Genomic DNA, 12,837 nt, shown 5'->3' with positions numbered 1-12,837 from the left:
GTCAGTCCTAGTCACAGATAACTCCAATCCAATTACCAAAACTCCAAGTAGGCCAGAGGCCTCACATGATGCCAATGTAGCACTCTGTAAGACATACCCATTTTACTCCATAATGACAAACCTAAATCAATATGGCTATAAAGAGCTCTCTTACCAAGTTTGGCAGTGAAGAACTAGTCAATGCAGTCTGTGGCACCCGCAGAATTTTGGTTCATCCTACAGAAGTCATTTAATATTTGGTATCACACACAGACAGGCTCATGTGTCTCATGAGCCTGACTGAGAGAATTCCCCTCTCCTCCCTCACTGCTTTACAAAGGGCAACTTTCAGGAACCTCAGTTCAGAGAATTACACTGTCAGACACACAGAGAACCCAACCCAGCCTCTGGAGCTCCACGTCCATTTTGACACTTCATTCCAGCCTACTTCCAGATGGAGTAAAGAGGTTTCTTCTTTTCTCTAATAGTCAAAATACCCTTAGTGTTTGAAAAGCTAGATAAACAGATGGATCACAGGTCTCATTGTGTTCTTTGCCAGAATTGGGCTACATTTGTGAGGCAGGATGAGGTTACTCTGCTCAGGAGGTGAGTATGGCAGATCATTTGTTTTCCCCCCATCTGCTGAAGATGATGAACTGATGAAGTGCACACGACTTCCATTGTTTTAGAAAGCCAGATCTTCTCTTGTACACAGGACCTACTCTTTCAGGAATGCATTTCTGGCTAACCTATTTGCAGTGACAGTCTGTCAAGGCAGAACATCTCATTTTATTGATGAAGTAGTTTCTACTTTGCAAAAGAGGAATAACAACTCTCCTGACACTGGACAGCAAAGCCAGAAAGATCACAGAATTTCTCCTTCTTGCAGCCCTCAGTTTCTGAGGGGACCCAGATCAGAAGAGTACCTCCCTTCTCTGAGATTTTACCTCCTGGCCCATTAAAGAGCAGAACAGTAAGCTGGAGATGAGGCAGGCATCTAGCAGAGCCTGAATGTGCACACTGTTTTCCTGTTGGAAAAGGTGGATTGCAGGCAGTCACGCAGAGCTCAGACCACTGCTGCACAGCAGTGAGGGACCCATCCTGGCCTTACCAGAGGCTAGGCCATGGCTTTTCTGTTTTCTTCTAGGTGCACTTTTAAGGAACAACAGGTCTGCAGTGCTTTGGAGGGTCCAACCACTGAAGGCTACATGGGGCTGCCACTCCTGAAGTGATGTGAGAGCCGCTGCACAATGAAAGAAGTGTCTCAGAGAACTCTCAAAAATTATTTGGCATGGCCTAGGTCTTAATCAACTCCAGAATGGAAAAACAGCACTAGTAAAATGTCTCTCAATGCCTACAAATACCTAAATTCAAGTTCAATTATAGCAGGAGGAAGGGGAAAATAAAGAGCATGTTTTTTTCTCAGGCTCCAGAGCCAAGATCTGTGTGTTTTTGAAGTCATCCTGCAAGGAAGAAAAGAAAAGGCTGAAGCTGACTGTGACCTAAATAAAGCAAAAGAATTAAGTTCTTCTGATCAAAGGATTGAATGATACATATACACATCTCCCTAAATAATAGAGTTGGTAGGAGAAATGACATGTCATTATTCCTCTGAAATAAGGCAAATTACCTGCTCTGAAAAGAGGAGTTAATCTGTTTTTTATACAATGATGAATAATGCCACACTATTTCTTCTAAAATTAGCAGCTGACAAGCTGAGACTTCAGTGCACATAGCATCTGGCTCTCTGGCACCACTTGGACTTACCAGAGTGAACCCTTCCTTTTCCAGTTTTGGTGGGCAATAGCCATTACCACAAAAAACACACACAGAGCTCCAGAACAGCAGTAGGTTTAAAGTACCTCAGAGTTTCTTTCTTGCTCCATAGAGAAGCAAATGCAGAAAATCTGATGAGGATATTTTGAAAAGGCTCAAGAACTTTGAATGGAGTCAAAGTTCTCATTTCACCCATCTTTTCAATCAGCTATACCCTTCATTAGTTGTCTTCCAAACAAGAAGCCAAGTGTGGGACAATCTAATCCTAAAATTCTGCATTTTGACATTTCCAATATTTAAGGCAGTCAGTGAAAAGTGAATTCCAAACACTGAAGCCAGACTCATCCAAGTTTCTTGTTTTCTATTCTCAAACTCTAAGGCTTCAGATGCTAAATAACTGAGCCCATAGCCATAATAATGGCTGAACAATTTATCTTGAAAAGACAATGGCTATATTTTATCACATGAATGCATAGAAACAGTGTAGAGACTTCTTCTCTAAGCTGCTCTCCTGAGGAATCTCTCTCTTCTGTTCATGTTTAGACTGACAGTATGAAGGGCTCAGCATTCATAAAGAGGCTTGGGAGACTGGAAACCTGAGAATGCATTTCCATCAGACCTGGGAGGCCAAAATCACAGTGCTTATTTACCCCCTAGAGAATTTCCAGTTAAATAGTCTCTCAACAGAATAGCCAAACTTTCCTGAATCTCCTTTACTGATGCACAGCCATAATCATATCCAAGATACATGCAGAGAATTCCCCAGCAGCAGATTGGAAAGGAAATGTAAGTTACACTTTCTCTCCCTCACACATCTGAAGTAAGATATTGGGTGATATTTCCTTTGTATTTTAATATGTAAAACACCACTACTGTTGATGTTTTCCTTGGCTGTGATGACAGAGAATAGGAAATATAACAAATCCAGTCACCAAACCCACATACTTGACCCCTTCCATCGCAGTTTTGGCTCAGGCAGTTAAAAGTGCATGATGTTTTATGTTTGCACTTATCTTCTTTCACACAAATGAAAGAACAAGTGACTTTCCTCTGTGCTGGGAGGACCAATTCAAACCACACTGCCTCCCTGCTCATTGCCTGACTGCCAGGCTCCATGGCATCACACTGCTGTTTGGAGTTTTTTCCTTGAAGGGTTGGAGATAGTCCTCTTGTCTAGTAAGAAAAAGATTTTGTAATAGTTGAAGAGCTCATTGGGAAAAAATCAAGATTTTACTGAAAGAAGATGCTTCCTTAAGTGAGCCTGTCCTTTTCATTCCAGCCTACTTCCAGATGGAGTAGAGAGCTTATTTTTCTTTTTCCTGTAATAGTCAAAGGCATATGAGTGCTAGAGTCATAGGTCTAAGGGAAGCAAACACAAAGCCATGTCTTAAATTCCCCATATCCATGGGTTCTTGCATTGGATAAAGGCCACGTGCCAGAGAGGAAGGACACCCTCTCCATCTGACCTAACAATGAACTCATGATAATGCTCCAGGGTAGAGCATCAACTGGTCCTCAGCAAAGAAGACAAAGACTCAGGGGCAAAACCCATTTTCTCGAGGCTTCAGCAGCCCACAGAGGAACAAGCAGAGATGAGCTGGACTGACCCGGGGAGGCTTCTGAGACTGCTTCTCCCTGTGAGCAGGCAAAGCTCTCTGGACACACTGCTCAAGGAGTATCATCCCAGCAAAAGAGCTGTCTGTGTTTGAAGGCACTATTTCAGACCACAGAGAACCAAGGTTGCGCTCCAGAAAAGCACAATCTGAGCAGTCAGCTCAGCAGTTTCTATTTCGGCTTCCTAAGGCAGACCTGCTTACCCAGTTATAAAAAAACCCCAGCAACAACTGGCTACATTTATCACTCTATTTTCCCTGACAGTACCTTACATTTAGACAGATTTACCACCACCACCACCTTCTGAACCTACTTGAGTATTTTTCTTCTCTGAATGAGGCCTGGTAAAGTTCTACACTATCTTCTGCAGAAAATTACTCAGTTGTTGAACTTTTCTTGATCCTTCATTATAAACAGCAAAAATTATGTCAAGACTGCTATGAGTTTTTCCTCTTCTATCTGCTTTGTTCTAGTGCACAGGAAACATCAGGCTGATGTGCTGTTTTGCAATCAGTTTAAATGGTTCCACTGACCTGCAATCAGCATTCTGCAGTACAACAATGGCAGATCAGCAAACCTCTGCCACTCTGGGTATTTATTCATCAACAAGAGAGCCAAAAAGCCAACAAACAGCTCCATGAGTACAGATGCCAGCATGATGTCAGCAGAGAGAAAGAAAGAAAGACTGTCCACATCCAAGTATGCAAACCTCCTTTTTCAGTGTATGGAGCTAAACTGCATCTTCTCCCTAAGCTTCACCTACAGCAGGGGGACACAATTACCCTGATCAAACAACTGAGGGCAACATTCCAACACTGCCTCTTTACAAAGCACAGAATTTATAACTTCCTTGAGAAAACATAAAAAAGAAATAAAGAACAATTTTAATTATATTCATAATGATTTATTTTCAAAAATGTTCCCATTAAACTGCTATCTAAGCACAACCCATTGTAAGTCAGAAGTAGTTTGGTTCCACCTGTATTTAAAGTGATTTTTATAATTATTCACATCAGAACAGACATTAATCACATAAACAATAGCTGCCTTGCAGAAAACACATGATAAGCAGCTATGTTACGACTTACTATTATTTTTATTACATTCTTTAACTTGGATGCAAATTTTCTATTAAAATGTTTTTTAAAAAAACCATAATCTTACCTTCAGACTGATGTGTGGCCAGAGGTGTCTGTGTCTCCTTGGAGTACGATACCACCTCCCGGGGTAAGAAATCGACCTGGGTAATCTTGGACACCCCTAGTTTGTGCAGTCTGCGTCTGAGGTGAAACACACAACATCAAAAGGTCAGTCATGGTAAATGTAAATCAGCACCAAGAACAAATGCTTGCTGCTATGGAGAGGATAAAAATACTTCAGTGCTTGTAAAGGTGAAACACAACAATGCATGAGAAGTACCTCACTGCAGTGAAGAAAATTAACCTGGGAACCATTTGCCATAGTAAAGTCCAATTGTTGAACCTCTAGATCATGCTGCTGAGAGGGACTGCAAATGGGAGAGAGAAATGGCCTGCTTGTGTCCCTCTTAACATGCAACAAAATTTTCCTTCACACCATCATTACTATGATATTCTGTCTGCTCAAAGGAGCTCATCCTCAGCCTGGGACACACAGCTGTGGAAAGGGTACAGAGGGTTTAAACCAGAATGAATTAAACTGCCAAATGTTCAGCTGGGAGCAGTAACAGAGTCTTTAACTGGCAAGGTGTGTCATTTCCATAAAGAAGGAGATTCTGCCTTTCACAGGAACCATTAATAGTGGCCTTGAAGTAGGTTTATAATTATAAGTGTAGTCCTAATGCAAGGGCTGGAGAAGAGCTAAAACACAACTGCAGCAGGGCAACTATTGCCTTCTATTTTGTCTACTTCCCTTGCTTTAAATAAACCATAGGAAATAAATCAGTGAATCAAACTGTAAGTGGGCAAGGGAGAAAGAAGAGATGCACTTGAGTATGGCCACGAACACTTTTAGCTGCGCACAGTTCACTCAGCAGCAGGGGAAAAAATCAGTTTATTTCCTGAACATTAGCTGACTGTTTGCAGGGAGTGAAGAATATAAAACAGTTACTTGGAAGTGTTTTACTGGAAAAAATGCCAACTTTCAGCAGAGAAATAATGCAAACAAAATAAGAAAATTAATTAAATAAGGCCAGTTGCCTGAATCAACAAGTGCGAGCACACTTGTGCACTTATAGGGAAATAAATTCCAGGACACAATGTTTCTCAACTTGCCACAGTATTGAAGAGATAAATTTGGAAAAACAGAAAATTCTTACACATTATCCATATCCTCTTCATTTTCCAGGTTATCAGAAGAAGTCATAGGGGTTTTGACCTAATTAATTTACAGTGGTTTAGGTATTCAATTAAGATTCATGTTGAAAGGAAATGGGAGACTAAAAAGGAAACTGTCATCACTGGATAACACCTACTGAACTTTTCAGCTGCATCAGTAATTTTTTTTTTTCCAATCTGTTTTACTGCCTGGGTTGTAATTAAGCTGACTGCAATTAGATTCAGTAGGTAATAGGTACAAATCAGCTGTATTGTGTAACAAACCACTCAAGCAGAAACAGTTGTTGTAGCTCTGAATCTTTCCTCTTTTCAAAGAAGAAAAATTATCAAGTCTCCCTCCTTACAACCATCTCTGACTTTGCCAATCTGAACAAAATCTACAATTGTCTAAAAACTCTACAGAAAACCGTCTACCTCATTACTGGGGGCAGAAAAGTTTCTCCAGCTGGCAAAAATTTTAGTAGTTTTACATTTTGTAGCTGCTTTAACTTACGGTCTGTGTGAATTCAATCTTTAATAAATATCTCACCCCAGCAAACTCTCATGTGCTTTTCCCTCCCTCAGCACCAGGTGTGCAATCTCTGTTGCCTTCTTGGTCAGTTTGATTTCCCTGTGCATCCAGTCCCCTGCTGCCCCAGGCTCCTCTTTCCATTTACTGAGGTTCTTTGCATTGAAAGAGTCTCTTGACAGTGGTCTTGGTTAAGTATAACCCCTAATTAATTATGTGTCTAATCTGGACCTAATTAGAACCTCACCTAATTCTAAAACAGTTTCACATGAGGTCACTCTGTATCTCCTGGACTGCCTGCAGATGGGGAACATGACCCTAAAAAAGAGCTGGATTTAACTGCTGGTTGGGTGAATTGAAGCTCTGCCCACTGTGTCCCAGAAGTGAGCTACTTCCCACAGCACTGTGCTGAGACAATGCATGGAATTCCTCATCTGAAACACTTCCAATTCAGCAACTGCTGGTGCCTCTACAAATGCCTTGTGCCACCCATATCCTGTAATTACTGGTGAAGACTCAGAGGTCCTTCCTCATCTGAAGGAATGTGATCTATTGATCGCTGATTGCCTGTGTCTAATTCCCACCTCTAATTGTTCTCATGCTTCTAAAAGTTGGCCTAGCCTTTGGTCCCAAGCACTCAGGGACAACTGGAGCTTCCTTTCAATACCTGGACTTTACCAAATATGTGCTGTAATGTTCAAGCCTTTCATTCTTTTTAGGGCAACACTAAAAGGTTTATTGTTTTCCCATCCCCATTTTTCATCTGAGGTGCTCATAATTCTCATAAATTCAATAAATATTCATCTTAGAGAGCACATAAGCTTTGAAGGATTCCTTTCCAAACTGCTAATGGGAAGTCAGTAGGAGGATAGAGACTAAAATCCATACATGAAAACTGATTCTTCTGTCCATAGGTATCTTAAGAAACATGTATCTGCTAGAAGTGTTTTGAGACACACATCATTTAATTGCTGACTGCAGGATTTCTTTTGCATTGGTTTTGTTGGGGTTTTTTTGCTCTAGTCTCAGGACATTAGAGGAAAGTTTAACTCTGCCTTGGGTTTGAAGACAGTTTTCTTTCAAAAGGGACAGGACTTCCATTACAATGTATGCCTGTGGATTTGCTCTTTGGCATGCTTCTTTTCTGCCTCTGCACTGGTTGCTGGTAATTGATTGAAGTCTCTACATACAGAGTTATCTTTTTGTGAGTCAGATAAAGGAACTTGCTTTGCACAGCTGTTTGAGAAACCTTGCTCCTAGGAGTCCTCATCTTTTAATTCAAACTTCTGTAAAAAAAAAGCAGCTGGGATTTCTATAAAGTTTCTGTAGGTTAAAATAGCTCAAAAAACTCTACCTTTTTGGTACAGCCCAGGTAAAGTTGTAGATGTGTGACCTATTTGAAGTCACACTCATGTGTAAACTACAAACATTCCTAGGAGTTCTAGATATGGAGAAACACTTCTGTTTAGAAAACTCTCTGGATACTTTCCTTCTGGATCTTTCCTGCTGAATAGACCTAACACACCTAACTGCAGCAGGGAGCACTGTCAATCAGCTAAAGGGAAGCTGTTGTTTTTCTGACAGAATGGTGAATAAAGTAGCAAAAGCACGAGAGAGTTGCCTGGAGACTCAAAACAGACAACTCTGTAGAATAACACTGGTAAAAAAAATTTTTCACAGCAGTGATTTGGTTTTACCTATGACTCATGCTGCTACCCACCCTTTTAGGGGAACAGGTTATTCTAAATACCTCTGCAGGCAAGCATTTCTACATAATTTAAATAAACTAATTTTTTTCACTTGTTAGGGTAAAGCAGTTCAATCCCAAACTATAAAATATTAATTTTAGCTCTATTAAAAATTTCAAAAGGCTTCATAGGCCTGAACTCAACCAAGATGGCACTTACTCTGGGACTTATGATCATACTTAATTGTACAATTTTAAACACACAAACAGCTCCTAAGGGAAAAGGGGACATTGTTACTGCATATGGAAACAGCCTAACTATAACCAGGAGAAAGGAGGAGGAAAAGTATCTTGCAAATGATTCAGAGAACAGTCTGAATCAACAGGTACAAACAAGATCAATGTAACTATACATGCACATATATACCACAATAATAACATTTCATCTGAAATGAAATAGTTATTTATATTGTGTTTCAGGCAACAGAAATAGCAATTTATCTTTTCATAAGGTTGTTTAAATAGCTGGGTTGTTTTCCACAAATATGACTTTGCTGAAGCTTCTTATTTATGAAACTTAAAAAATGAAACTTAAATTATGGTCTTTTTGACTCAAAAAAGCAAATGAAAATCACATACAACCAGCTCAGCTAGGAAGCATTTCCAACATAATTCTTGCAAAGAAAGGATAACAAAAAGAGCCGACATATACCCAAGTTCAGAGTCAGACTGGAGTTGCAGCACTGAGGGGTCTGTGTCCCATTGCAAGGTCCTAGGGTGGTAATCAGCCGTGCAGCACGAAGGGGAGGGAAGAAAAGAACACACAGAATTAACTGAAAGGATGAACAAAACCCCATCTCCTTAGTCACATGCTCTACATAGTACATTCAACCTCCAGGTGCAAGCAACAGCCACCATATGTCAAACAAGGTTTGTAGGTCAAACTGAGACAGGGCAGGCAATTTAATAAAACCACATATTATTGATAAACAGAGGAAAAAAGCTGGATTTTCTGTCACATATTGATTAACTAAACATGGGGTTGGGGTTTTTTTTGCTTTTCCTGAAAAACTGTAACTCTTTAACTTAGGTTGATGGATTCACAATAATTTGTAAAATCTGCAGGCACTATTTATATATGTTTTTATAAAGGTAGACTGAGGACTTGCCATGAGCTCCACTGAAGAGTTTATCCCTTCACACACTCCTGAGACAGACAGCAATCCATCCTGTACACATGCTCTGGGCAGGAGCATCACAGAGTGCACATGACAGCAAATGGCACACTGACACCAGCTCTGACACACTCTGAGGCCACCTGGGACAAACAAACAAATCCTTTTTCTTTTCCTCCCAATAAAATTCCTGGAGAAGAGGCTAATAATACATCTGAGAAAATCAGATCTATGACAATCTCTCAGATGAGGCTATCACCAAATGTACAAACGTTCCAGAGGTGTGGTCTGAAGTGAAGATGTTGCTCCTTGCACTGCAGTGCAGTTTCCCATGCAACCAGCTCTAAAACACCTTGCAAATACTCACAGAGCCTTTAAAGAGTCTTGTGAAATATTCAGAATCCTTCAGTTTAGAAATGCAGAAACTGACATATCGGGGCCAACATTTTCAAAAATGCCTTCTCCTTCCCTGTCTATTAATTTCACTTTATTTTTCCACACTCAGGAAGACACATCTTCTATGCAAGAAAACTGCCAGAATCCATGACAGAATCAGGAACACTCAAGTGGCTCCTCAGCACCTTTTGCTGTAGTATGGACACTAGATTATGCACTGCTCTTACTAGCAGAGGGTAGAGTAAAGAAAAGTGCTCCTTCCCTAAGCAAGCAAGTCTTCATGAAGACATGCTGGAAAATAATAGTTGTCAAAATTAAACCCTCCCAAATTTCTTCTGAAAACAAATTTTGAGGATATAGAGATGACAATATTACCAGGTTCAGCCAAAACTAGCTATAGAATCAGCTGTGGTCAATATACACAAGTCTTTCTGCAACAATAGCAATCTCTGCCAATGAATCACTCATATAAACCAACAAGTTACTGAATTAGTTCAGAAATAGATCTATGAAAGCCAAATAATTATTCTACCTCTTTTCCTCAGTAAACTCACCCATTCTATTACCAATATTAACTCACTCTCTTGACAGACAGACAGGGGCATGTGCTGTACTCTTGTCATTTCAGAATGAAAAAGAATCAATCTCAACACCCTGTGCATACAAAAAGAATGAAATCCTGTAATGCAAAGCTACTTTCTCATGCCACATAAGGGCACTCATTTCCCTCAACTTATGATCCATAGTAATATTTATCAGGATAAAAGAATTTATACTGGTAAAGAAAAGGTTCTCCAAAACTAAACGGTATTATAAAAGGTCAGCGATAAGATAATACAGCAAGAAATAACAGATTTTTCCCTTGTAATTTGACTGCAGTGTAAGTACAGTGGAAAATGGACCTAAGATCTGAATGCCTGATGCAAGGCAAAGGCATCAATGACTAATGCATTATAGATACTCCATTAAAAATTCTATCTGTGTGAAGATTGCTCTTGTAATGTCATCAAGGTCAGCTGCATATATTAGGACTTGCTACATAAGTGCCAGTTTCTAATTTTACTGCTTCCTAGGGGCTACTCATACATTCATGTCCAGGTTTTCCAAACTCATAAAAGAAAATACACATAACTCATTTCAGTTTCCTCCCTCCAACATTCACTTTCAAACCTACAGAATTTGTAGGGCAATAAAAGCTATTTCATTGGAAAGAACACCATTATCATTTGATTAAAGCAAGAGCTTGCAACAGGTCTGTGGAAGTACAGTCCCCATGTTCCACCTCCAAGAATCCAGGCCAGGCCACCTCTACCTGGTACTTTGATAAAAATGTCCCAAAATAAAAAAAATTAGAGATCTCCAACACTCAAGACAGCACTCAAATCCCAAAACTATGGGGGCAGCACTTGTGGTTCGGGCCATCGCAGGCTGACATGTATAGAGACATTATTTAGGTATTTATTATCTGGATTCTCATACACAGCCTTCCACCACTCTGGACACTGATACCTACTTTTAATAGTAATTCTCCTTGACTCCTGATTACATCTGTTTTCAACAGTTTTAATGCATCTGCAAAACATTTCCCAGATTTGTGCTCCCTGGTGCATCCCTGTGTTACCACCTGCACAGGTGTGAGGAAGAGATGAGGAAGCAGTCTGCTTCTCTCCAGCTTGGCTGAGCAATGCTATCACACAAAATGAGGCTGCAGGAAACAAATCTTCAGGTTTCAAGTCTCTCGCCCTGGGAGACAGAACACAAGTGGCTACACTCAGGTAGTAAAGGCTGCAGAGCACAGGGAGTGACTCTGTTTCAAGGAACACTATTGATTTTGTTCTTTGTCTCTTCCTGGCACCTGAAGAATGTCATCAGATCAAAATGAAAGTGAGTGAACAGTAAAGATGTAATCTGGACCTGCAATTTAGCCAGTTTCCATGGCAATAACATCAAAAAAGAAAGAAACAGATTCTTTGAGGTTTAGCAACCCAAAAATGATGTTGAATAGCCTGTGCTGTCATCCTGACTGGAAAATTAAAGCTAATCTGTTTGTGATGAACAGCCATTGCGTACGACATTCCCTGATCGTATGGATGAGCACCATAGTTACGCTTGTTCTCCTGTGGCCTCTCCTCAGTGGGGATTTTGAAATGCCACTGGACCTCAGCAGAAAAGCAGCTTTTTTCAACTAGTTCATGAGTTCCACCTCCAGACCATTCTTCATGAGGAAAAGGACGAGGTGCTCTTCTTTTTTCTTTCTTACTTCATAAAAGAAGACTGCAATGGCTTGACTTCCATTCACCCAGAGACAGAGGCAGAGAAGGTAAAGTCACAGACCCTGAGGACAAGTGCATGGCCTAGGAGTCAGCAGGCAGGCTGAGGTGCTCCCACTCTGGACATTTCAGAGAGCACAAATTGCTCGAGGTTCCCCTAAATGGATTCAAAGGATTTTGGCACAGGTCCATGTAGAAGAGATGAAAAACATTTTAGTTGAACATTTTTATGGGGAAAAGAGAGGAGCATTAGACCAAACAGGTAAAAGCAGTGCTCCCCAGCAGTCTCCAGTCCTGCAGACTCCTCCCAGGGATGAAGGGAGTGACACAGGCATGGCAAGGATCCTGGAAACCCACAGAGCAGCACAGTCAGGGCTAAGCCAGATCAGTCCGTTTCCCCCAGCCAGACAGACGGACACTATTTTAATCAGAACTACCCAACACTGTTTCAGAGCTGGGTGCTGTGTCAGTCTCCCACATAGTGGCAAACAGTAGCCCTGTGTCATGGTCCATCCCCCTTGGACATGTTCAGTGCACAACAGCTGATGGTGACTCTCTGAAGGATAAAAAGCTGTATCACTAAATAACAGATTGTTCTAAAGCAGCACAAAGGGAATGAGGGCTCTTAGATGTTGCACTAAGAAGACAAGGTACAAGTGTTATTACCTCTCTTTCAACTGATCTGCTTTCACTCTCTTCCTTCAGATAAGCATCTCAATAACCTATTTTTTCTCAAATTTAGGACAGTACTAATGCTGGTGCTGTTTTAGCACTAACTACTCAAGAAGTAGCAGATAATTTTGACACATCATCTTTTAATAACCTGAAGAAAGAAACCAACAAGAGGAAGAGGCCCAGATGTCATATATTTACTAAAGTTAGCAACAACTGAATGTTGCTATTTCTTCTGAACTCAAGTCCAAAGCATTAGGAAGATATTCAGAGCACAGTTCTAAAAGGACAGAGAACTGTTACAAAATCTAAGGTGGGAGGAATTTGAACAGAAGCATTCCCTTTTCTGTAGCATTGTTATTTTTACCATGGAAAAACAGGCGCTGCCATATGTTACAATGCTCTGTGTAACCTTACCTCCAGAAGATTTTATTCTGATTGCATA

General features: G+C 40.5%; 1 protein-coding gene across 6 annotated transcripts in view; it reads right to left on the bottom strand.

Moving 5' to 3' along the window:
- Nucleotides 1-12,837, bottom strand: part of DYNC1I1 (dynein cytoplasmic 1 intermediate chain 1) — a 187,205-nt gene that overhangs the window by 137,627 nt on the left and 36,741 nt on the right. For all 6 annotated transcript variants that reach the window (XM_058026342.1, XM_058026332.1, XM_058026369.1 and 3 more), the window contains exons 5-6: nucleotides 8,592-8,651; nucleotides 4,534-4,649 (exon numbers count right to left, since the gene is read on the bottom strand). In XM_058026342.1, the coding sequence (XP_057882325.1) occupies nucleotides 4,534-4,649; nucleotides 8,592-8,651 (176 nt within the window). The remainder of the gene's footprint in view (nucleotides 1-4,533; nucleotides 4,650-8,591; nucleotides 8,652-12,837) is intronic.

Source organism: Melospiza georgiana, chromosome 1, assembly GCF_028018845.1.
Source record: "Melospiza georgiana isolate bMelGeo1 chromosome 1, bMelGeo1.pri, whole genome shotgun sequence".
In the NCBI taxonomy this organism is placed as follows: Eukaryota; Metazoa; Chordata; class Aves; order Passeriformes; family Passerellidae; genus Melospiza; species Melospiza georgiana.
The sequence above is the reverse complement of the archived record's forward strand: the minus strand, read 5'-3'. Positions and strand labels throughout refer to the sequence as shown.